The 26,587-nt window shown below is 48.4% G+C and overlaps 1 protein-coding gene and 1 non-coding gene across 2 annotated transcripts in view; one reads left to right on the forward strand and one right to left on the reverse strand.

Annotated features, from left to right (window-relative positions):
• Positions 1–26,587, forward strand: part of Evc2 (EvC ciliary complex subunit 2) — an 81,759-nt gene that overhangs the window by 32,104 nt on the left and 23,068 nt on the right. Inside the window, exons 9-14 of the mRNA XM_041636509.1 lie at positions 8,150–8,389; positions 10,291–10,466; positions 13,615–13,774; positions 16,509–16,963; positions 21,847–22,051; positions 22,946–23,062. Coding sequence (XP_041492443.1) covers positions 8,150–8,389; positions 10,291–10,466; positions 13,615–13,774; positions 16,509–16,963; positions 21,847–22,051; positions 22,946–23,062 — 1,353 coding nt within the window. The remainder of the gene's footprint in view (positions 1–8,149; positions 8,390–10,290; positions 10,467–13,614; positions 13,775–16,508; positions 16,964–21,846; positions 22,052–22,945; positions 23,063–26,587) is intronic.
• On the reverse strand, positions 21,193–21,299 carry LOC121436607. The gene has a single exon (XR_005972710.1). It is a non-coding gene; the product is annotated as a U6 spliceosomal RNA (small nuclear RNA).

The raw sequence follows: 26,587 nt of genomic DNA on the forward strand, positions 1-26,587 counted from the left end.
CCTATCCACCCACCCATCTATCAATCTATTTATCAGTTCATTCACCTATCTATCCACCTATTCATCCATAACCTACCTTCCTTCCTTCCTTCCTTCCATCCATCCATCCATCCATGCATCTGTTCATCCATTTGATCCATCCATGCATCTACCCATTCATCCACCCATCAATTCATAATACACACACACACACACACACACACACACACACATACATCTACCCATACCTCTACCTAACCTCCTAGCCATCCATGCTTTCATTCTCTAATCCATTTAGTTTTTCATTTACTCACCCATTTATTCATGCATTCATCCACCCATCCTCTCTTCTAGCCACCCATCTATTCATGCAACCATGCATCCACCCATTCACTCATCCATCCACACACTACTGTGTCTATGTATTGATACACCACCCACCTGTCTATCCGTACACCCAACCACACACAGTCCTATCATCTACATCCATCCATTTGCCCTTCCTTCCACCTGTCTGTTCATCTATACTTCCACTCATTCACCCATCCATCCACATAGCCCCGTACCACGCATCTATCCACCCATGAACTTTTGCTAGGATTTATGGGTACCTTACTGTCTTTCTCCTTTAGGCTGGGGACTACAGATACCAAATTGAATCCAACCTCTTGCATTCAAGAAGCTCATGTTCTAATGAAAAATACTCGTATTTGAAAAAATACGACACTGGTCAGCCATGTTATAATACAGTTCTATCCATGGTGCTGTAGTGGTCATGGGAAGAGTAGAAAGGCTTCATTAGCAGAGGGTTGGCTAGTTCATGGTTGGTTGTGATGTCAGAGTATGTGTGTCCCTTTGGGACTGCCATTTGCTGAATGACAGCTCCATCCTGCACAGGTCTGGAGCCAGGCAAGCCTGGACTTAGAGTTGTTGTGTGACTTTTTCTGTGGAGACCTGAACAAATGTCTACTCCCGCCATGTACCGATGATAGACCGAAAAACTGGTACCACCCCAGCCTAGCTTAGTGAAGCAGTGAGTTTGCTGAAGTTGTTATGGGGGGCATGGGAGGCTCAGAAGCAGCTGCATCCCCATTAAAACCCACAGCAGCATGAATGACAACTCACAAAAGCTGCATCCCTTGAGCTCCCTGCTCAACTTGCAGGCAGTTCCCTGGGTCTCCCAGACAATTGTTATTGCTTACAGAGCCTTGGAGAGGAGCCTTCTGAGTTTCCTTTACTTTCTGAGCTTAGCTGCTCTTGTTTACTTCTTGAGCCTCTCTCCTCCCTCTAGGAGGGAGTGTTAATTTGGAAGACATTGTTACACAAATTATCCTGGCCTACATCTGGTGCCCTATATCCTAAGTCCTCTGAGCACCCCTCAGTGTGGATGAGAAAAGTAATGGAAGAGAAATGCCAGTTGCCAATCTGAGAGAAGCAATCTCCCAGGCACAGCTGAGCAAGTCTGAATTGTCTTCCCAACAAGAGAGGTGTCCAGGCCATGTGACCTATACCTGCACAGGTCTGAATACCTGTGTCCTCTGAAGCCCAGCAGGCAGAGAAACTGCCTGATAGCTGCTTTCAGGCCCCACCTGCCAGGCAAACACAGCACATCCCCAGAAGAGAATAAAAGATCTCAGTTGGTGGCTCAGGGTCACTTGGTCTTCAGCACAGACAGGGCTGCAGTGAAGGACAGGCGGGCAGGGTTCACTGTGCACCACTTGTTCCCTTGCTCCATGGGACTGCCTTGCTTGCCTCAATGCTATCTTGTTTGGGGTGGGGCATGTGGCCTGTAGATGCTATACTAGCTTCCTATGGCTGCTAGAACAAGGTGCCACATATCTGATGTCTAAAAACAAAACAAAAAAAAATGAGAATTTGTTCTTCTGTGGTTCTGAAGTTCAGAAATACAATTCAGGATATATACAGAGCCCAGATTCCTCTGAGGACTTTAAGGAGGGCCTTCCTGGTTTGACAATTTGCTGGTGGTTCCATGTGTTTCTGGGGTTTTAGCTAATTTACTTTAACCCTGCTCTATCCTCTCATGGCCTCTTCCTGGAACTCTGTCACCTCTTTCTGTCTTCTTTGAGGTCACTTGTCTTTTAATTTAGGGTCTTGGATGCAAATATGAGATGCTTAACTTGGTTCAACCTGCAAAGACCCTTACAGGTTCAGATTTACAGGTTCCTAAATTATGAGGCTGGGACCTAGACATGTGCATGTATTTGGGGGTAGATGTTATTCAAGCTTCTCTGATGACACCCACCCGCCACACATACACACTTCTAATGCTCTGTCTATCTATGTGGTTCAGCCCATACTTCCTCAAGACACGCTCTTAGGGAGAGTATATTTAACTTGCTATGTAGTGATTCAACCACAAAATACTCTCATCAGAATTTGTTCTGATTTTTGGTTTTTGACTTTCCCTACAAAAATAGTACAAGGCAGCTTGGGGACTACAGAGTGAGTTCTATACTAGTTTTGTTACTTGGGGAAATCCAAAATAAAATAAAATAAATACAAGTCAACAGCTTGCAGACAGAGCCCTAGAGACTAGGCCAGCCTGGGCTGTATTCGTGTAGCCCATGAATTCAGTATAGTCTTTGCGCTTCAAGTGAATTGCAGAAAATCCCAACCAAACCTGAAGATCCCACATGACCTGCGAAGTATGAGTTTTTCTTCTGGTTCTCCACAGAAATATTTGCCCATTTTATTAGAAAAGCCAAAAACAAACAAAACAAAAAGCTCTGAAAAACCCACAGTGGAACAGAGAGCCATTTGCTCATCACTGATTGGCTACTTTGTGCATTCATTGAATGCCTGCTGTATGCCTCACCTGGAGACACGGTGGTGACTCAGCTCCTCTGTACTAGACTCCGGCATACAGACCAGACACCTGCTGCACGTCTGTGTTTTATAGGATGTTTGCAGCCTGTGGAATTGCATATTTTGCTTGTTTTCACTTTGTAATGCTGCATTTAAAAATTTTAATTTAAATACCAGGGAAGAATGCAATGTGTTACAAAGCGCAAACTTCTAAGAGTTGGGAATTCTAGGCACACAGCAGAAGCCTCCTTTTTAAACTGGACCCTGCTCTGCTCAGTGAGGCAGGGGGTGAGAAGAGCCCACTTTTGACAGACGGAAACCAAATCATAGAGATAACCACTGGTCCAGGGGGCCTCAGGTGGCACCATGTTGATGCCCCTAGCCATTGGACTGCTCTCCCTCCTCCCCCTGCTATGTGGCCTCATTCCCATCCTGTTGGTGTCTGTAGTGCCTTCTGTGCTTCTCTGTCAAGGCTGTGGTCCTGCATTCACGGTGGAGAATGGAGGATGGACTCCATATCTGCCTATGTTTCTGTTTCTTTGTGAAGCCCAGCCCTTCATCCCTGGCTATAGCAACCTGCCTTCCCTAGGCCTCAGCCTCGCTCCCGCTCTCACTCCTACCCTGCTAGCCTGCAGCCAGCGTACACCACTGCTTTGCATCACTGCTCACGTGTCTGGAAACAAGTGACCTCGTGTGAATCAAGCTGCTTCCCAAATAACCCCTGAGCTGCCCAGCTCCTAGGACAAGCTCCCTTCCTGCGGTGCTTGCAGCTGCAGAACCTTCCAATGGGCAGTAGCCATCATCAGACAAAGTACAGAAAGAGAGTTGGAATAGATAGAATCTATTTCTCCCCCTAGAGTTAGTCTAATAAAAGAAATGTGAAACAAGAAGTCTTGTGTCTTTGTAGTAAAGATTAGGTACTCCTGAAATTACTGTGGAGATAAAATCTGTTTGTACTTAAATACCCAAGTGATTCCTTATGGTTTTCACAGCATTGCCCTGCAGGGGAGAGGTACCAACTCCCTAGGAGCTTAGACTCGGGGGAGGCTTCCTTGATCTTGAGTTTTACCCTGCTCTTCCAGAAGTCTGGGCTTCTCTGGGTCCCCTTTCCTCCTTTTGAACAGTAGACATGGTGCTTTCTCATCCGTTCGCCTCAGAAGGCTGTGTTAGTGTGAAGTAAGTCAGTACATGCGCGGTAGGGCCTGCAGCCCAATGAAGGATGTTGGGCACTGGACTCTGAGGCACAGTTAGAGCAGGGGAGACACTCTGGTGACCTTTGCATAGCCAGGTGGTGCTGGGACACCAGGTCACAGGAAGGAGTCTGGTGGCCATTTGCACAGGCTGCAGACCACCCTGACAAGCTTTGACTCTGAAAGCCAAGGAGGATTCGTGTGCTTTCACCTCAAAGAGATGATTCATGTTGGAGGAGGTAGTGGTGTGGACCTGCCTCAACATTATACAATGTATCCTCACACTGACACTTCACGGGCAGTCCATGATAGGTCACATTTCCTGTTTTTATGAGTTGGCTAAAAGCGCAGTATAAATTAGAAGGTAAACAGGGGCTTCCATCAGTGCTTGGTCCTGTCAGCCCTGCATGGGTGTTGTGGTTTCCCTCTGTGTTAGCTGCTTTTCTGTTGAAGGAACTGTTTGTTTTGGCTGACGGTTTCAGAGCGATACCGTCCATCATAGCAGGGAAGGCAATCTGAGAGTGAGGGTCGGGTGGCAGAGAGGAGGCAGAGCAATCACACTTCATCCACACACAGGAAGCGCAGAGAAAGAACAGGAAGTGGGGCCAGGCTTTAGACCCTAAAAGCCTCACCCCAGTGACGAACTTCCTCCAGCAAGGTTCCACCTCCTAAAAGTTCCATGACCTTTCCAGACAGCACCACCAGATGGGAACCAAGTCAGCCTCTGGGGGGCGGGATGTTGTGGGGAGGGGTGGGCATTTTGTATTCAGACCCCAGAACTCTTCTGCTGCTATGATAAAGTGCTCTGGCAAAGTTGCTTAGGGGAAAGGGTTTATCTTAGCTCACATTCCAGGTTATTTATAGTTCAACAAGACTGGGAAATCGAGGCAGCAGACGCTTGAAGCAGCTTGTCATATCACGTCCAGTCAAGAGCAGAGAGAAACGAGCACCCGCATGCTAGTGCTCAGCTCTCTATGTCTCTCTGTCTCTCTCTCTCTGTCTCTCTCTCTCTGTGTTTTGCATAGTTCAAGATCCAAGCCTAGGGAATGGTGCTGCCCACTCTTAGCATGGATAGTTCCACATTAATTAATGTAATCAAGACACGTCCCCATAGACATGCCTACACACCATCCTGGTCCTGGCATTTCCTCACTGAGACTCTTCCCTTGTGATTCTAGATGGTGTCAAGTTGAGGGTCATGGTTTAATATCACCTTTAAGGAAACCTCAGACATAAACCACATGAAATATTTACATCTGAAGGTGGGAAAACCGAGGCCCAGGAAATCAGTCTCATAGCTCTGCTCCCTAAGGCCACTTGAAGTCCTGACCTACCTTTTCTTCCTCCACACCTCGTATAAATGGCACCCCGAATAGTGAGTGATAGCAGAACCCTGGAAGTGCTACAGATACCCACAAAATGAGTGTGTGGTGTAACACAGCAAGGGCGCTCCCTCTTCTGTCTCTAGGCATCTTCAGCTATTTGAGGACCTGTATTCTGGCTGGGTCCAGGGAAGCTTCCGAACTCCTTATTAAGCTTCTGAAAGAGAGATTTTTTTCTGTATAGGAACTTGACACTGCTTCACTGATAGACGTGTTTTTATGAAACAGTTTTCCAGTCTGCCAGTCTCGGTGAGTGGAGTTCAAGAAGCGTAACTGAGGAAATCATAATTTTACATTTTGGATGGTGTATAGTGAACTGATACAGGAGCAGCCCGGGGGCAGCTCAAAGCCAGCCTGCCATTGGCTGAAGCAGCTTGCTGACCAAACCTCCTCTTGGTGAAAAGCCTTTCTTTCTTTCTTTCTTTCTTCCTTCCTTCCTTCCTTCCTTTCTTTCTTTCTTTCTTTCTGATTGATTTTTAATGAGCTCTACATTTTTTTCTGCTCCCCTCCCTGCCTCTCCCCTCCCCCTTCCAACCCTCCCCCAAGGTCCCCGTGCTCCCAATTTACTCAGGAGATTTTGTCTTTTTCTACTTCTCATGTAGATTAGATCTATGTATGACTCTCTTAGGGTCTTAGGGTCCTCATTGTTGTCTAAGTTCTCTGGGATTGTGGTTTGTAGGCTGGTTTTCTTTGCTTTATGTTTAAAAACCACCTATGAGTGAGTACATGTGATAATTGTATTTGATTGTGATAATTGAGTGAGGTCTGGGTTACCTCACTCAAAATAATGTTTTCTAGCTTTATCCATTTTCCTGCAAAATTCAAGATTTTTTTCTGCTGTGTAGTACTCCATTGTGTAAATGTACCAAATTTTCCTTATCCATTCTTTGGTCGAGGGGGCATTTAGGTTGTTTCCAGGCTCTGGCTATGACAAACAAAGATGCTATGAACATAGTTGAGCACATGTCCTTGTGGCATGATTGAGCATCCTTTGGATATATACCCAAAAGTGGTATTACTGGATCTTGAGGAAGGTTTTCTGAGAAATCGCCACACTGACATCCAAAGTGGTTGTACCAGCTTGCATTCCTGCCAGCAATGCAGAAGTGTTCCCTTTTGGTGGCTGTGTACTGAGCCACTTGCCTTCAGGCACTTAAAACAGCAGGTTCTCCCAGCTCCCATGACTAAAGTCCTGGTAAAGTCTGCTGGGTCCTGTGCTCAAGACACCTGAAGCTTGCACCGAGGTCTCCTTTGGACCCCAGGCTCCTGGGCCAAGCTCTTCTTGCTGTGGACAGAATTCACTGTAGTGTGTATAGGACTGACTCCCAGCTTCTGGAAGTTTTCCTTGATTATGGATACTCCACAGTTACGGTTGGGTTCATTCATGGCCAACAGGAGAGGAGAGGCTGTTTCTCTTTTCAGTGAGCACTCCCCCCTTAAGGGCTCTCATGTGATGTCATCATATCCACCCATGATGGAGCCTTCCCTCAACCCCAACTTACCCATAGGCAATAAAAGAGGGACCTAATTACATCAAGACACTGGGGTGGGGTAAGGGGATCAGTGGGTAAAGAGCCTTCTATACAAATGTAGGGCCCAAGTTTGGATTCCTAGCACCCATGTAAAGCAGGCATGGTCACACATCTGTAACCCCCACTTCTGGAGGACAGAGACAGTTCCCTGAGGCTCACTGGTGAGCCAGACTCACCTAAACAAGGAGCTCCAGGTTCATTGAGAGACCTTGCCTCAATAAGTAAGTTGGACAATGAAAGAGGAGGACCCTGGATGCTAACCTCTGGCCTCCAAACAGAGATGTGCACTTCACACACACACACACACACACACACACACACACACGGGTGGTAATCTCAGAAGTGGTCACCCATTGTGTCCCAGTTTACACCCTCACACATGGAACTGTCACCTGGCATACACACTGGGGTCCTATGATCCCACCTACCCTTGGGGGCAAAGAGCTCCTTCCTCTGGGTGGGAGTCCTATGGGGTGTGGCCACCCTGGATCTCAGCCCAGGAAGCCAAGTGCCAAGGCTCAGCAGCTCAACAGCTCTTTTCCTTTTCACCAAGGAGCTGAGGTCAGGCCTGATTGCTGGCATTTTTCTCCTCATTGACGATGGGAGTCATCTTACGTGTCTCACTGTGCGATAAGTTGACACTTCGGAGATTTCCATTTCTTGCAGACACTTTTCAAACAATCTGATTTGCAAATTGGCACATGCCCACCCACTGTGAACATTCTGCTTTGCAGCTGTTCTGGCAGAAAATTCAGATAACAGGGAAGGATGGGTTGGGACAGCACCTTCCCAGGACTCAGCAGCCTCTACACTGCCAGCTTGGGGCTATTTGTGTGTGTGTGTGTGCGCGCATGTGTGTGTACATGCGTGTGTACTATGTGTATATTCCTGGGTACAAGGTGTTCATGCATGAGTGCAGTTGTGTGGCTGTGTGAGTATCATGTATACACATACACTTGTCTGCCTTTGGATGTACTGTGTATGCATGTGTGCATGTACACAGTGAAAATGTGTATATCTCCTATGTACATATGCTCCTATATACATTACACATGGTTCTTATGTGGTTACATGTGCACATGCCCTGTGCCTGTGCATGACATGTGCATGCAATACAATGTGTGCGTGCATTGTTTGTTTTTCAGTATGATGGTGTGTCCATTGCTTGTGTGTATTATCTGTGTGCATATGTGCATGTTCACATACATTCGTCTCTCACAGATTCTTCTTCTCTCCACAGTCTGCTGCAGAGTGCAGCAACCTTCTGCGGACCCTCCATGGCCTGGAGCAGGAGGACATGCACAAGTCCCTCGCCCTGCACCAAGCAGAGGATTTTGCCCAAGCACACAGGCAGCTGGTTGTTTTCCAGAGAAACGAATTACACAGCATCGTCTATGCCCAGATACAGAGTGCTGTGGCCAAAGGGGAACTGAGGCCTGAGGTAGCTAAAATGCTGCTGCAAGATTATTCTAAAACACAGGTAATGTCTGCACTCAAGCTTGCCCCATAGAGAGCGTTTGCTCAACCCTTGGTGACTTTCTCTCCTAGAGCTGAGTCCTTCTGTGCGGGGCACTGGAGAACTTTCTATTCCTTCGTCCTCCTGATAAAGGAATGAGTTTCAGGCACACAGGTGGCTCATAGTGCAAGCCACAGGCTCACATTTACGTGTCCTGGATTCTGGCTCTACCTCTATCAGCTGTGGGTCCTGATGCAGTGATGAGCTGATCCTTGGCAGATCATTTTAAGCTTTACATAATGTGTCACATACATGCACACACAGAGAACACCAACGCCACTAGATAGTAGATAATGCACGCACAGATACATGTATGGACCAGTTGATAGAGATATAGGATATAGGGTCTGTGTCTAGATGGGCCCATAAACACGAGTGTAAAGATTGTCTGTGTAGCCTGAATCAGTTCCTAATTGGTAGTGAAGGTAGTTTTCTGAGCATGTCAGTATTGCAGGTGATTTGCCCACTTTGAAATGATGGAGAACAACAGAGGAGCAACCAGGAGGCTGTCTGTGGGGCAGCAGGGGAGAAGTCATCACTTCAAGCCTATTAGGAAGCACACTTAGAAGACTGCCGGAGAGCACATACCACCTCTCCATGTGGAACCGGTTTTCCCCACTAACGTGCTGTGGCTGTCCATGCAGATATCTGGACCCCAGAACATCACAGATATCACAGATCTTGAGTTTATTTCACTCCCATGATGCACAGCACTGATGCTTAGTAGCAGCATCAGGAAAGAACACGTGTCATTGTAAAAAAAAAAAAAAAAGTTTCCCCCTCTCCATCCGTTAGCGTTAGTACTGTGTTCACACTGCATCATTCAGGTGTTGGAGCTGGCTGTGAACTTCCTGATGACTCACAGCTTTATGGAAACCATAAAGCCTGGCTTGAGAGCTTTGGAACCCAGAAGGCCCAGGGGAAGGCCAGCTTTGCTTCACACTCCTGACCATGCAGTGTCTCCCTGGACAGTGCCGATCCTCATATGTTGGAACATGGGCAGACCACAGCTTAAGCCGAAGGGGGACTGTCCAGGCACCACAAGTCTCAGTGGGTAGCCTGTATGAAGCCATTGTGTTTACAAAGAGAAGTAGTACTGACTGCTGGGATGGCCACTGGTGCAGCTACTCTAAACGGACCGCTATTGTCACTGGGATGCTGGTGACAGCTAGGTTTGGAGGACAACTCCTCCTCCCACCATAGAGTCTGGAACCCAGACCCAGATTGCTGACTTCAGAACTGCTGTCTAGGTACTTGCAGCCACAGGATGTTTCTAGTCTGTGCCCGGCCATTTCCAGCATGTGGTGTGGACTTGATTTCCTTATCTGTAAACTGGGAATAATAATTCTCTCCTCCAGTTAAAGTGGGGAGGCTCAGAGAATTCTTACCCAGAGATATCCCAGAGGACGCAGACTTGAGACAGCGATTGTTACTGTGACCCCCCACTGCTGCCCTTTGCACCTGCCCTGTCTGTCCCCTCTCCTCAGCCACCATGGGGCTGGCTAAGTGACTGATTCACCCTAGAACGTCAACATGTGTCCCAAGGTGCGAGACTGGAACGTCCCCAGCTGGACTGTGCTTCATGGGCACAGGGTGAACAATGGCATAGGTAACTCATGTGTCCTGTTTGGTGGTGCAGGCATGTTGCTGAGGGGGGATGTGGCATACATCTGGTCACCAGGGCACTTCTCTGAGCCCTCATATTTGCACCCCACTTCCTCATAGCCTTTGTACAGCAGGGAGGTTCAAGGAATTCACCACAATGCCAGTCTGCACTGTCTTGCAAAAGGAAAGGTCATTATTTTAAATGTTCTCAAAGACTTCCCAGAATTCTAAGGAGGCATATATCTCATTGTGTCAAACAGGAGAGTGTAGAAGAGCTGATGGACTTCTTCCAGGCCACCAAGAGATACCATCTCAGCAAGAGGTTTGGCCATAGGGAATACCTGGTCCAGAGCCTGCAGGCTGTGGAGACCCGCGTGCAAGGGCTGCTGAGCACAGCGGCTGCTCAGCTGACGAGCCTCATCCATAAGCACGAGAGGTAAGAGCATGTAGCCTCATGGGAGTGGGAGTGGGGGGATGGGACAGAGAAGCTGCTTCAGCCTTCCCGCCCAACAGCAGAGCGAGGCTGACACTCCCAAGACCAGGCCTGGCTGTCCACTTTGCTATGCCTGAATGCTGTTGCCTGGTTTGTCAAGGGGATTCCTTTGTGGTAAAATTCCCTCACAGTAGACACTTGAAAAGCACATGTGGTCATCAAGGCCATTGTATGATTACTGCACCCCCTGCATCATGTACCTACACTCAACCTCTGCCAGCTCTGACTCCTGGCTTTATGCTCCTGTCTCAGACTGTTTGGAGGAGCAACTTCTGAGTCTGAGCCACATTTTCTGGATAAACGGGTGAAGAAGGCCGACGTTGGCTGCGATGGGACAGCCCACTTCTCTTCAGGCTTCCCCACCTGCAGGAATAACATTGACTCTTGCCTTTGAGTGTGATAGACCTGGAGGCTTGGCTTCGGGCAGGGTTAGCATTGGCCCTCGCCACTGAGTGTAATAGGCATGGAGGCTTGGCTTGGGCTCACGTGGTTTTTCTCAGCAACACTGGGGACCACTGTGAGGGGTGTCAGGTGAGCGGTTCAGACAGGGCTCTCAGAAGCTCCACGCATTGCCTCTTGTCACAGTTTCTGCCCAGCTGTGTTGCGAGGCAGCCTCCTGGTAAACAGTGAGATGTGCTGTTGAGGTCTGAACAACAGGGGCGTGTTTGTGAGCTTGGTCCTACTCCTGACCATGTATGATTTTGTGAATTGGTTCTATACCTCAGGTCATATTCTGGGGACTTTGCAGCTTCCTGCTGTGGTTAATAGAGATTCAGTAAGATGCAGATTATGTAGGCACTGCCTGTCTTAAGATGGTAATGGATTCATCACTGCAGCCTGCTTGGCATTCCTAATTCATTCTCACTGAAGTGAAAGGAGGAAACGGCAGCTGCATGGCTGCCCTGAGCAGTTTCCAGAGAAGGCCGTCTCACTTCTTGTTTTGAACTTTGTTTTGAATGGTGGGCACAGACTTATATATCCATCCATTCTTCCCTCCCTTCCTCTCTCCCCTCTCCCTCCTTCCCTCTCTCCCTCTGTCCCTCCCTCCCTTTCTCTCTCTCTCCACCTCTCTCCCTCCCTCTCCCTCTCTCTCTCTCCCTAGCTCCCTCTCTCCCTCCGTCCCTCCCCCCTCTGTGTTCTTGTCTATGTATATACATGTAGAGGCCAGGCGTTGACACTCAGTGTTTTACTCTCTGGCTTTCCACCTTACTAATTAAGACAGGATAGGATTTGGCCGGGCGGTGGTGGTGCACGCCTTTAATCCCAGCACTCAGGAGGCAGAGGCAGGCGGATCTCTGTGAGTTTGAGATCAGCCTGGTCTACAAGAGCTAGTTCCAGGATAGGCTCCAAAACCACAGAGAAACCCTGTCTCGAAAAACCAAAAAAAAAAAAAAAAAAAAAAAAAAAAAAAGACAGGATTTCTTCACTGAATCTGGAGCTCAGAGATTGACTGTCCTGGGTGAACCCCAAGCTCCTGGGATCTGCCAGTCCCTGCCTCCCTCATCGCTATCACCCTCCACCCCCTCTCCTGCCTGGAGTAGCCGATGCATGGCACTGTGCCCAGCTTTTGACACTGACACCGAGATCTGAGTTTAAGTCCTGGTATTTCCACAGCAATCGTTTTTGCCATGTAACTGTTTCCCAGCCAGACTTCATCTCCACAGCACCCCTTTCCTTTCCGTCCTGCCGCGTTCCACCAGGATTGTCTGGTCTGTGCTGAGCTGGGGACGCAGCCAAGGGATGCACACAAGCTGGGGACAGTGATAGCAGGAGAAGCACACACTCGTCATAGCTCTAGGACAAATAGAAACACCAGAGCAGACCTTAGGAGAGCTAGTGCAGGGATTGGCTCACGTGGTCACGGAGGCTGGGAAGGCCCTCCACCGGTCCAAATGGTTGTAAGTCAGTTCCAGTTAGAAGGGCACAGGACCCAGGTGCTGGCATGTGAATCCCAGTCTGAGGGCAGAGATGGTCTGGCTGGCACACGCTAAACTGTGAGGCTCAAAGCGGGGGGGAGAGGGGGATCTATCCTTTGTACTGTAACTTTTCCCTGCTTGGACCCTCACAAGTTAGGTGATACCCACATTTTGGTGCTATCTCTCTTTTGTTTCTGCCACAGAATACCACAGGCAGGACACAATGCCAGTTTGTTTGATGCATGGTCTGTCTGGAGCCTGGAACGGCTAAGACTGCATCTGCCGAGGGCCTCTGGTTGTGTCACATCGTGCATAAGGCACTGTGTGGTGGACAGTGCTTAAGAGAGAAGGGGACGAGGGGATGAGACTCCCAGTTAGCCTACTCCTGTGGTGATAGCGCTGATCCTCTCTCTCTCTCTTTTTTGGTTTTTTTTTTTTTTTTTTGAGACAGGGTTTCTCTGTAGCTTTGGAGGTGCTGATCATCACTTTAAATTAAAATTTAACTTGGTATAATAAAGTAATGGGTGTTGTATGAAATTTTTATTAATGTATACCATTACATTTTGTTCCCAGACATACACACACACAATACACTCATGCACGCGCATACACACACACACACACACACACACACACACACCTTCCCTATCCCTTCTCTTCCCCTCTTGCTGGCCTCCTCCTTTCTCACAAATTATCCCCCTTTTCTGACTTAGCTCACTGGTTACAACTCAGGCACTTTGAAGGGAACATTCATACCAGAGCATGCGTCCCTTGTTCATATGCTAGTGCCATCTGAATGTCATCCAGATGTCCCCAGAAGTCTCCACAGCCTCTCTTTGGCTTTTCCTCCTCTTGACTCTGGATTCTTGGTTCCCCCCTCCCCAATTTTTGGGAAGCGCTCTTCGTACCCAGTGGTATTGGCAGACATATTTTTTCTTCGCAAACCTCTGCCTGTTTCTGACCCATCCGATCTCTGGGCTGAGCTTCTCTTTCCCTCTCCACGTACCCTGACCTCACTCTACTTGTGTGGTGCTTATGTCTCAGTGGTAACTTCTCCTGGAGGTTTTCCGCTTCAGAATGGCCTAATAAGAACTACACACCCAGCCATGCAGCATCAGTCCAGCCTGCAGAGGGAGGGAACCTTCATTTCCTGACTTTCCGTCTTCTCCACGTAGGGCTGGGTACTTGGACGAAGATCAGATGGAAATGCTGTTGGAGCGTGCTCAGACAGAAACTTTTTCTATAAAGCAGAAGCTGGACAATGACTTAAAGCAAGAAAAGAAAAGGCTTCATCAAAAATTAATAACTAAGAGAAGGCGAGAACTTCTGCAAAAGGTATGTGAGGTATTGTGCTCTTTTCTGCAGAACCCTTCCCACAGGGTAACAGGCATTGATGTCAGCACAGGGTGGTCAGAGCTGGTGACATGAGGTGCTGTCTGTGGTTGATTAGTAGTGACTTCGAAGAATGCTATATGAAGGGGGATTCTGTGTTTCTATGCCATCTCAGCACAGCAGAGTTTGTGGTGGACTAGTAATATCTGCAGTGGAAGGGAATTGGAGGATGATCATGATAGGTGCTGACCTTTGTGTTTAATTAATCATATGATGTGTTAGATAAGACAGCATTTTTAATCCTTATGAGTTGCAAAAGTGACAGTCACTTTTGCCCTGGGGAAGGCTTTCCAGAGCATGTACAGCAGAGATGGGACCTGAGGACAAATAGGCATTTGAGGCAGGCAGTGGCGCAGCACTGTGTGCCAGGTTTCAGTGCTAAGACCAGAGTGTACGACTGCATTTAGCAAGCTTAGAGAGCAGAATGGGGCTGCAGGGGGTGAGACCAATGCTGGAGGAGAGCTGGCCAGAAGTAGGGTCAAGTCAGGGAGGCATGGTTTGCTAGCCTGAGGGCTGATCCTCTAGTTCAGAAAGAGGAGAAGGTTAAAAAGCCTTTAGAAAGAGACAGTGGCGCTGAGTTTGTGGTTTAGGAAGCTTGTTGGAAGAGCTTGGGAAGACAGAACCATAGAAGGCTCCAGTAGATGGCTGGATGAAAACTTGCCACCATCTGAATTGGCATAGTACCCTGACCTTTGTGAGAAGTTAGAATAGATTTGGAAGTCATATGGGACCCCAGGGATCTCAAGGAGACATGAGGTAACTGTCAGCCCAGCTGAATGCAGAAGCAAGAAGGAGGGGGAGGACCAGGAGGGAGCTTTCAGCTAAATCACTAGGAAGTAGGTTTTTTTTCATTCTTTGATAATCTCATACATGAATTCTATGCATTTTGATCTCCACCCCTTGCTTTTCCCTCCAGTCCCCTGCCAGATCTCTTCCCCGACATTCCTCTTTCAACTTCATGTCCTCTTCTTATATTGTTGTTTTTTTTTTAAATGTGTGTATGGTCATTTTGTCTGAATGTATGTGTGTACATATCTACTGGCTGTCCAGAGGCCAGAAAAGGGTTATCAGAGTCCCTGGAACTGGGATTAAAGATGCTTGTGAGCCATCATGTTGGTGTTGGGAATTGAACCCAGGTCCTCTGGAAGAGCAGCCAATGCTCTTAACCACTGAGCCATCTGTATCGGCATAAATAAATGCAAACAGATTGTAAAATATATACACAGCTTTAATGGGGAAATTAGACTTACAGTACCACGGTTTCTGCGTAGGGATTTATCAGTATACATTCGCCCGAGGCAAACCCGCCCCCTAAAGGGGCTGGCTTAACCCTACAGCCATCTCTCTGGCCCCTCTCTATAGTAGATATTTTAATATATAGCCTACCAAGTCTAATTAATGTTGCCCATATCACATAAAAGTAAGGCTGATCACTGGAGCATGGGCAACACACCAGGGGCCACGCCTCTGAATAAAACTGACTCCTGCAGCTGTTGGCTGCTTGTAGCGCCTTAGGCAGGAGGGGGACATTGTGAACCCTTTCCTTCTCATGCCAGAATGCTCACTGGTTTGATTTAGTGAAGGTCTTGTGCATGTCACCACAGTTGGTAAGAGTTCATCCTTGTCATGTCTGGGTAGCACTCTCTTACGGCAGTGCTCCAAGTGCTCCAGCTCCTCCAGTCTCTCTGCCCTTTGTCCTCAGTGTTCCCTGAGCCCCTGGGGAGGAGGTGTTACGTACATATCCCATCTGAGGATGAGCACGATGCAGTCCCTTGTTCTCTTCACTTTGAGCAGTTATGAGTCCCTGCATTAAACACCATCGGCTGCAAGTAGAAGCTTCTCTGGCCAAGGCGGAGAGCGGCACTGATCAAAGCCTAGAAACTGCTTTTTATGATCAAGCTGTGTCTGGCAGAAAGCCTTGCTGCTGATTCCGATCACTAAAGAACATCCTACGACTAACCACCCCTTCTGGTTCCGAGGGACTAAAGTGGGCAAAGCCACATTTCCAAGGTGGTCTGACCCCATACGAGATGAATTCTGGAAGGAGGGCTAGACTTCAGACCTCACTACAGATTCTGGCAGCATCCTGCCAGTGTTATTTCTAGCAGTTGCTTTTGATAAATATCGTGAGTGACTCACAAAGTAGTAGTAGCTCCATGAAGGCTATATGTTGTATCCCCAATGCCAAGGATATCACTTGACACATGCAGTCAATAATTTACTAAAAAAAAATTAAAAGAATTAAAGGACTGAATGAGTGGCTACACTGGTCACAGCATGAACAGATGGAAGAACACAGCGCTTGTGTTCAATAGGATGGAGACTGTGGCCCTGCCCGTATAGGTGATACCATTGACCTAGATCCCCAGCCCTCTTTTAACTTCTAATCTTTGCTTTGATACAGGATTCACTATGTTGCCCAGGCTGGCCTTGAGTTTACAATCTTCCTGCTTCAATCTCCCAGGCCTTGGGGGTGACAGGTCTATGCCACCAGAGCCTAGGGTTTGGTTGTGTGAAGGATAGTTTTCCAAATGTGAGCTTGTTGGGGATAAGGCTGTACATACCTTCTGCGCCCCTTAAGTGTCTAAAGAAAGCACTGTCTCTCATCACTGCTGACCCCGTGCCTTGCACCCATGGGCCCTGCCCATCTGATCACCCTTTCTCACATTCCTGCCAGCACAAGGAGCAGCAGAAGGAGCAGGTGTCCCTTGGCGAGGCCTCCAGCACTGCAGAGGATGCAGTCCAGTACCTGGACCAGTGGAGGAGTGTGATGGCTGAGCAAACTGCTGCCCTGGAGGAGCTGCAGGAGCGTCTGGACCAGGCTGCCCTGGATGACCTCCGGGTCCTGACGGTGTCACTGTCAGAGAAAGCCACAGAGGACCTGAGGCGCCTGCAGAGTACAGCCATGACACAGGAGCTGCTGAAACGCAGTGCACCCTGGCTCTTCCTACAGCAGATCTTAGAGGAACACAGCCGGGAGTCTGCAGCCCGCACCACGCAGCTGGAGGCTGAGGAGAGAGAACATGGCCAGGAGCTGGTGCAAGCCGTGAGGCAGCGGCTACAGCAGGATGCACCAGAGGCCAGCACTGAGGAGCAGGCAGAGCTGAGGCATTGGGAGCACTTGGTGTTCACGTGAGTGATGAAGACGGGTGCTCTCAGCATCCTTGTCCACCACACTGGGAAGGGAGTGGTCCATGCAGGAGGGAGAGGCAGGGTGGCTGAGCATGTGATGCCATCCTCAGACAAAGAACATCTGCAGTGTTTATTAGTCACACACACTGGGCCTACAAGTCACACACGATTATACATGACCTGCAAGGCCATCATGGGATGAGGTGTTGTAGACCGGGAAGGTGGGCAACCTAGCTTCTGTGGGGGACAAAGACTTATGTGGATCATCCAGTGTGTTGTTAGGGAGTGAAGTGTGCCTGATCCCTCCCTAGGAAAGGTGGTATGAGTCGGGTGTGGTAGTCAGGCCAGGAACTCCAGCACTTGGGAAGTGCTGGCAGGGAGATCAGCCACTTTGAGGCCAGCCTGGGCTATTGATTCCAGCCCGGTTTATTGATGCCAGCCTGGGCTATTGATGCCATGCCTCCAAATAAAATAAGTGCTGGGAAGATGGCTCCATTGGGCAAGTGCTTGCTGCACAAGCATGAGGACCTGAGCTGGGATCCCCAGAACCCAACCAAAGAGCTGAATGCAGAGCCTGTAATCCCAGCACTGAGGAGGCAGAGACAGAAGAGCCCCTGCAGTCTCACCAAACAGTCACACTCCAGGCTTAGTAAGAGACTCTCTCAAAAGAATAAAGTAGGGAACAGTTAACACTGGCCTCTGGTCTCCACATTCATGTACACACACATGTACATGCACACATGTTCACACCGCACAAACATGTATCTGTACATACACACACAACAACAAACAGCAAGTAAATAAAAAAGAAATGCTGCCTTGCCGAGTACAGTTGCACACACCTGTAACCCAGGCATTCAGAGGCAGAAGGAGATCATGTGCTTGGGGCTGAGATCCTACATCACTGAAAAAAAACAAAAGAGATGTGCTGTCCGCTTCAGGGACTTGAAGAGTGTTTGTGGCTTGCATGAGGTTGTCCAGGCTCTCTCAGCCTACCTGGTGCCACCAGGAAGGAATCCAGGCAACACATGATGTAGCCACAGACTAGACCCCCCTAGACTAGTACCGAACTGTTTGAGGGTGCTTTCTTCAGTGCAGTGCGGTGGGGTGCGGTGCATGATGCCATCTGAGGTGTGTGATAAAAGAGCCTGGGTTGTACTTGGGGACCTGTGAGTGGACCCTTAGTGACACAGTGTCTCTCTGTAACTGTCCTCCCTAGAGGAAGTTGCTCGAGTTTTGCTGGTGCTGATGGTGTAATGCCTCTTCCTGCACAGTGCTCTTCCCAGGAGCCAAGCTTGCTGCCAGGAGAACAGGCCAGGCATGCTCAGAGAGTGGTATTGGCTTTTCTGTGTGTGCTGCTTATGTGGTCTGTATAACACCTGTGTGGTGTGTGTGTATGTGTGTGTGTGGTGTGTTTGTGTGATGTATGTGTGTACATGTGTGTATGTATGCATGTGCATGTGTGTGTGGCTATAACCATGTGACATCTGAAGTGGCTGAATGTCTTCCTCCATTATTACCCACTTAATTAAATTAAAACAAGGTCTCTCACTGAACTGGAAGCTTCTCCATTTATGGCGGGCTGACTGGGAGGCAGCCTCTTAGGATATGCTTGTGTCTGCCCCTGAAATGCTGTCATTTCAGGTACATGTAGCCTTGCCTGGCTTTTTATAAGTGCTGGGGATTTGAACTCAGATCCTCATGACTGCGCAGCAAATGCTCTTACCCACTGAGCCACCTTCCTAGTCGCTAGTGATATTATCTTGCTTGCATGCAGAGGTCTCCTGGTAGGTCCTACCCCTGTGTAAGTTTGGCTTCCTTTTTCTTCCAGCGTCTGGTTAGTTGTTGCTTTCTCGCTCAGGAGCACAGGATGCTCTCTCCTCTGCACAGTAAGAACCAGATCCTCAAATGCCACTTCTTCTAACTGCCATAGATCTTTAGTCAACTCAGGTGATGCTCAGCCTGGACCTTCCCACAATCCCTGTGGTTTCAGGACTCTTTGATGTGCTTGAATTCCATCTGACATTCCCATTACCCACTGATCATTTTCTTCTGCTTCATCGGGACCCTTATTGCAAGGAGCATTTCCAAAGCCAGTATCGAGTTAGCCATTCATGGAATAATGGGATATCTCGCTTGGCCATTAGCAAGCTCTTATGACTTCTCTAGGGGTTAAGGAGGGTTAACCCATAGGCTCACACTGCCAGCTGCTTCCTTGCTTTGCTGATTTGAGACCCTGAGGGTATGACCTCTATTTCCGAGGCATTAAGGAGAAATAGCTCTTCACTATGGTTCTGCAACACGTGTTTGTAAGTTGTGTGGGCTGCAGCAAACCCACTGAGCAAAGGAGAAACTGATGCAAATAAATAATAGTGCCTTTGAGCCTCATCCACAGACTCCAGACCTAGTGTCTGGTCCAATGCTGAACCCTACCAGGGCAGGATCCTGGCTAACACACATTTGTTTTTTGCTGGCCTCCGAGGGATTGGGACTGGGACCGGGCCCTAGGGCCAGTCTATTAGAAGGCTGATGAGACTAGTGACTATTCCCATCAGAGTCCCTTGTAGCCCACGAGTCCTTGCTACCAGAGGGTAACAGGCAGAGGCTGTTCTGGGAAGAGGGATTAGGAAGAGGCTTTCAGAATCTGGGAGCCTGGGTGTCAGCTGAGGACCCTGGGCATCCCTGAAAGTCAGACTCTATTTCCATCAGAAAACATTCTAAAGCTTTTCAATCCCACTTTCTACACTCAGATCTGCACACATGGAGCCCCTCCTCTGATTCCCCACAGCAGGTATTTTGCAAATATTTCCCAGTTTCAAAGCATATTTACAGAGCATCTTTCCTGCAGCTAATGTCAATAGAACTCTGCAAGGAAAGTCAGACAAACCTTGCTTGTCTGCACAGAAAAATGTTTGAATAACATGGATGTAGGCACACTCGCCAAAGTGGGAGCGAGGAAGTATCTCTCCCAGCATCATTCATCCCCCGAGGCTCAAGACTGGGGAAGGATTCTCAGTGTCTGAGCTGAGGGCTGCCACAGCCAAGCAGCACTAACTTTGCCTTAAGGCCACAGATAGGTTCTCTCCCAAAATGTCCCGAAATCTAAATGAGGATGTGAACAGGGCCATGTCCTCTCTTGGGGCTCAGGGATGCTCTGCTCCTTGTTTTTCTGTTAGTTTTGTGTCATTGTTGCCAATCCTTGGCTCTTGTTGACTCATAGACATATCACTTCTGTTTTTTATTTTTCAATTGATTTTACTGAGCGCTACATTTTTCTCTGCTCCCCTCCCTGCCTCTCCCGTCCCCTTCAACCTTCTCCCATGATTCCCATGCTCCCAATTTACTCTGGAGATCTTATCTTTTTCTATTTCCCATGTAGATTAGATCCATGTATGTCTCTCTTAGGGTCCTCATTGTTGTCTGGGTTCTCTGGGATTGTGATTTGTGGGCTGGTTTTCTTTGCTTTATGTTTAAAAACCATTTATGAGTGAGTACATATGATAATTGTCTTTCTGGGTCTGGGTTACCTCACTCAATATGATGTTTTCCTAGCTCCATCCATTTGCCGGAAAATTTCAAGATTTTTTTTTTCTGCTGTGTAGTACTCCATTGTGTAAACATAACACATTTTCCTTATCCATTCTTTGTTTGAGGGGCATTTAGGTTGTTTCCAGGTTCTGGCTATGACAAACAATGCTGTTATAAACATAGTTGAGCACATGTCCTTATAGCATGATTGAGCATCCTTTAGATATATACCCAAAAGTGATATTGCTGGGTCTTGAGGTATGTTGTTTCCTAATTTTCTGAGAAATCACCATACTGATATCCAAAGGGCTGTACCAGCTTGCATTTCCACTAGCAATGTAGGAGTGATCCCTTTACAACCTCTCCAGCATAAGTTGTCATCAGTGTTTTTGATCTTGGCCATTCTTATAGGTGTAAGATGGAAGCTCAGAATTCTTTTGATTTGCATTGCTCTGATGACTAAGGATGTTGAGCATTTCCTTAAGTGTCTTTCAACCATTTTAGATTCTTCTGTTGAGAATTCTCTGTTTAGGTCTGTACTCCCCTTTTTATTGAATTATTTGTTCTTTTGATGACCGATTTTTTTGAGTTCTATGTATATTTTGAAGATCAGACCTCTGTCTGACATGGGGTTGGTGATCTTTTCCCATTCTGTAGGCTGTCGTTTTGTCCTCTTGACCATGTCCTTTGCTTTATAGAAGCAAAGTATGGACGACTTCATGAATCTGTGTGTCATCCTTTTGCAGGGGCCGTGCTAATGTTCTCTGTATTGTTCTAATTTTAGTACATGTGCTGCCAAAGCAAGCACGACATATCACTTCTTTTCTCTGCCTTTAATCCTCTTGGCTGGAACTCACCCTGTGCCTGTGTCTCCCATTCTGATGACAACAGCACTAGTATTCTGAGCCAACTCTTCTCCAGTGCCATCTAATCTTCTCTTATTTGTCACAACTGCATTTCTAAACATACCTCATCCCCAGTGTGGCACGCGGTTGACCTTGGACAGATAATCTGGGGAACCAGTTCAGTTCCCAGCACTCTGCCACCCAGCATGGTGCCCGGTATGGGTCGGGTTGTTAGATGAGTCATTGCTCACCATCCTTTAAGCAGAACTCAGTGCTGTGCCCTGTGGGGAAGTGTGCATCCCTCTTCTGCACGAAGGACACACTGCTTGGTTGGGCAGACAGTGCCTCTCTTCTCTGATAGGGTGTTGGACGCTGCGCTGAACATACTAAGTACTCAAGAAATACATACGAAGGCATGGATGTGCATCTAAAGCTCTTGGCTCCGGTCAGGGGTTTAGCTCCCTTGCCATGTTGTCTCTGACCCAGTCTGTGGTCATTGTCCCCTTTTAGGAAGCTCTGCTGTGCGGCCATCTCACTGTCTGAAGAAGACCTGCTCAGGGTGAAGCAGGAGGCCCAGGGCTGCTTCACTCAGCTGGACCGGAGCCTGGCCCTCCCCAGAGTCCGGGCGCGAGTGCTACGGCAGCAGTTGCAGACGGCCTGGCGGGAAGCAGAGTTCCGGAAACTGGACCAGGCCCTGGTTGCACCTGAGCTGCAGGTAGGGGTCATGTCTGCACTGCCCATTACAGAAATGACTGGGAACCCATGGAGTCCTGTGCCTCCCTCTGCTCTGAGTTCATCATCTTCCTGCCCCTCATTCACTACCCTCTAGCCTTGGTTGCCTCTGAACACTTTCTCAGCCTCTCAGTTTGCCCTAGTCTGAAGGTCTGCAGTAGGCCATGATGGTGCCAAGCCCAGCAAGAACAGTTTCCCTCAGCAGCCATGAGTGTCAGCCTTCTCATAGCTCCTAACCACCCTCTTCTGCTTCTCCTGAACATTGCACAGGGTGTCTGGGAGTCACCTAGTAACCCCTGCCTCCAGCTCACACCACTTTCTGATTCAGGGGTCCAAAAGACCCTTTTGTATGTGGCACAGAGGTGGGTACTCATCTCAGCTCAACTGAGTCATGAAATGGGGCTCTCTCACGCTGGTCCTAGAGGCTGAGAACTGACAGCCACCTTTAGTGACACCTCTTATGTGCATCCATCCTCCAGGTCCCTGTGGACCAGCACCCAAGGCTACAGTTCTGCTTGGCCTTTTCACATCTTGTCATGGTGTCCTTGTTCCTCCTAGGCCATTCCTTAGACACCCTCAGGACTTTTGCACCTCCCATCCCAGGCTCAGGCTCTGCTTCTAGGGAGCAGCATAAGATTAAGCCCATGAATTTGCTTCTTCCGCTGCCTGCCATCTGCTTTGTAGTCTAGTCAGGTGTCAGCTCAGTGTGGCCTCTGTAGAGGTGCCCACCCTGAATGCCTGTCTCATGCAGCAGGTGTCACCACGCTGTCTCCCCTCCACCATAGCCTGAGGTGGAAGCTTGCAGTTTTAGCCATGCACACACTTCTTTTCGGCTTGGGAAGAAGCCAGTGCCTCCTCTGACCTGTCTTTCCCACAGTCCAAGGCGAGAAAGCTGCGTTCCAAGGGCAGAGGCAAGGCGGATCTTCTGAAGAAGAGCCTGGAGGATAAGATCCGTCTCTTCGAGGAGCGGGCCCCTGAAGACCTGGCTGACAAGGTAGGGCTGAGCTCTGGCTGTCTACAGCACACAGAGCTTAGAGGGCAGAGACCCATTACCACCCAAGCCGCAGGCCATGGAGTGTCCAGTCCTCCAGATGAGGCCCATTCCTCGGAAGTGCTCTGATTCCTTCCTCAGGAAACCTGGCTTCCTCCTCTTCTCTGCCCAGAGATCTCCCATCACCCCTCAGCTTCTTCCTTGATGAATGTACCTTGATATCATGGTAGCTGCCATATTGGAGCTCTGTCCTAAGGCATTAGTGTATATAATTGTCTGTCCATCCCTAGGACTGTGTGTGTGTGTGTGTGTGTGTGTGCGTGTGTGTGTGTGTGTGTGTGTGTGTGTGTACATGTATGTGGAGGACTAGAAGTTAACCTAAAATGCCATTCCTCAGGAACCATCCACCTGGTTCTTTGAGACTCAGTGTCTCACCGGGACCTGGGGTTCACCAGTTAGGTTAGGTTGACAGGACAGTGGACCCCAGGGATGCTCATTCCTCCTCCCCCCGATTCTTTGTGAAACACCATACACAACATTTCTCATGGGTTCTGCAGACCGAACTCAGAACCTCACGCTTCTGAGGCAATTACCTTACAACTGAACCATCCTCCCCACCCCTGCCCCATGAATCTGCACAGCCTCTCCTTGCTTATCCCTTCCTATTTGACCTGGGTGTGCAGCACCGTACACAGTCTACAGTCTATGGTACACCCGGCCTGTACTCCTCTTTACCCAGACCAGTAGCTCTGTCCTCTGCTCTGCTCAAGTGTTGTCTCCATTTTTACACATGCTCCCTTCCAAGAAGCCCCCACAGGCACTGTACTGCTTCCCCGTCACCCCTCGGCCACCTCTTCCTCAACACCCAGCACACCGTCCATCTGCTTCTCAAATATCATGAGCAGGCAGCCGTGGCCAGGCCTCATCTGTGTGAGCATTGATAGAGGATGTCCTGTCCCTTTGCCCACAGGGCACACATGCTAGTTGGCAGCGATGCATGGACCATGCATTCTTAGCGAAGGCCACCGGCTGTGGTTAGTGCCACTGAGGGAGTGTAGAGACACGCTGGTGTGATCCCCGTAGGGGGATCCGCTCACCATGGGATGTGTGTGTGCAACTCCGGCTGCTCCTGTGTGCGCATGTCTGTCTATGAGGTAGAGGATGTGATGACCTGTGTCTTCCTCATCTACTTTCCACTTTTTTTTTTTTAACAAGCTCTCTTTCTGAACCTGGATTTCACCACCTGGTAGGTCAGCCTTAGGATTCATCCTGTGTCTGCCTCCCCAGCACTAGGGTTCTAGGCACACACTGTCATGCCCAGATTTTATGTGGGTGCTGGGGATATGGATTCAGGTCTCCAGCTTGTCCAGCAAGGACTTTGGCAGCTGAGCCATCTCCCTGGCCCTCTGCCTTCTCATTATCCATCTATTACCTATCTGTCAATCTGTCAATCATCTCTTGCTACATTTCCCCCTAACACTGACACTTGAAGGGCCCCCATGCCAAAACGTAAAAGTCATCCTTGCCTTTCACCCCAGTGAAATGTCTCATCATACGTGGGAGTGCTAAACCCATTTAACCTCCTCAATGATCGAACACACAGGTTCTGAACTCCTCAATGTTTCAAGCCCCCTGGAATCTCTGCATGAACTGATCACCTGTTGTGGCAGGTGCAGAGCAGCCGCCACTGTGCATCTTACAGATGAGAAGATGGGGGACCTAGTGATCTTACGGCTCCTGTCACAGAGCTGTGAGCAGCAGAGCCGGGCATGAAGCTCTGCACTGTGCGTCCTTGCTCGTTAGTGGGTCCATTTGATGGACACCTCAGCTCACCCTTGGCAGCTTCTCCTGCTGCTTTTGATCAGCAGATGTGAGAATGCTCATAAACTTCCCTCAGGAGCGTTTAAAGCTCAATGAAGACGACAAGCCCCTGGCTCCGTCCACCGTTGTTTCTCAGCATGTTTTATTAACGCACACCTCCCCCATCTCCACTCACCCATTCATTTTTCATTGACTGTTTCCAGATTTCCTGGTGCCACACATGCACACGTCCCCAGGAGTGTCACACCTGGGGAATAACTTAGTTACTGCTCATCAACAGCATGCCCCGTTGTGCTTCTGCTGCTGCCTGGCCCTTAGGCAGAGGTGGCTGGTATTTGCTGGGACACCTCTTCAAGGTCCTTTTGACTTCACAGGCCACTGCTGTTCAAGCTTGAGAGTATTGTGCTCTTCTTCAGGTGGCCTGGTGAGAAAGAGTGGGTGGCATGAGTCCTTACAAATGTCTAGCTGAGGGAGGGGAGGGATGCTCACACAGCCACAAAGCCCAGGAAGACTCCAGCTAGTTCTTTTGTCTGTCCTAATGCCTACTTTATCCCTTGAGGCAGCTGATGCATCTGCATTTCCCTGAAGCACCAGAGGAGCAGTGTCTTAACTTCCTACAACCTCCAAACAAAATCCAGACTCTATTATTTATGTTCATGGGGCTGTGGGTGGAATCCAGGTCTTTGCTAGTATGTGGCGAGTGCTGTACCGCTGAGTTACCCCAGCCCATCAGCTGATGTTTCTATGCTTGTATTTTACGTCTGCCACAGATCAGATTACCATGACTGTGTGTGTGTGTGTGTGTGTCTGTGTGTCTGTGTGTGTGTGTGTGTGTGTGTGTGGAGAGGCCAAGAGTCAAGCATAGGTGTTCTTCCTCAGTCACTGTCCACCTAGCTTTTTGAGACAAGGTCTCCTCTGAAACTTGTCAAGTTAGCCTGACCTGGCCGGAGCCCAGGGATCTCCCTGTCTCCCAACTTTGGGCTTACAAGCCTGTGCTTTTTTACTTGGGTTCTAGGTAGTGGACTCATGTCCTTATGATTATGCAGGCAGAACTTAAGGGCCGAGCCATCCCCCAGCCGCACAGTAGATCTGGATGCTTTGGAAAACAAAACAAAACAAAAAAGACCTCTTCTCCTTTTCTACACTGTTATTTTAAATTTTTATCTTCTTAATTTTTGTCTAACATATATACATTTTTAAGAGACAAATAATTTTAGAAAGCTTGTACTATAAATAAATAAATAAGTGAATGAATAAATAAATAGCTGGCAAAGGCTAGTGCCGGCTTCCCAGTCACACACACACATACACACACACACACACACACACACACACACACACACTTTACATCATTTGAGTTTTGGTCATGTATCTCTAACTGTATGCTCTCCTTACTTCTTGATTTCTCTGCTTTGGATATCTGCATGCTTTTCTCTATGAGGGAATTTCATTTCAGTGCTGCTCATGAGCCCCTCCTTTGCCCCCAACATAGTTAAATGGATGTTTATGAGTTCTCTTATAACTCTCACTTACCACAGAGCTATCCACAAATGGGTCATGGAGTAAACCAAGGTTGTTTTTCATCCTATATAGCCTTTTGTTTTTATTGGCGTTAATATTGTCCATTTATTTCTTTTGATTCTATTTTCTTTTATTGTTTACTTTTCCCTGTTTTCATAACTAACTTATTCTGCTTCTTGCCAGTTG

Source organism: Microtus oregoni, unplaced genomic scaffold (genome assembly GCF_018167655.1).
Source record: "Microtus oregoni isolate MIOR12 unplaced genomic scaffold, Mior012 000049F_ref0000343, whole genome shotgun sequence".
Lineage (NCBI taxonomy): Eukaryota > Metazoa > Chordata > Mammalia > Rodentia > Cricetidae > Microtus > Microtus oregoni.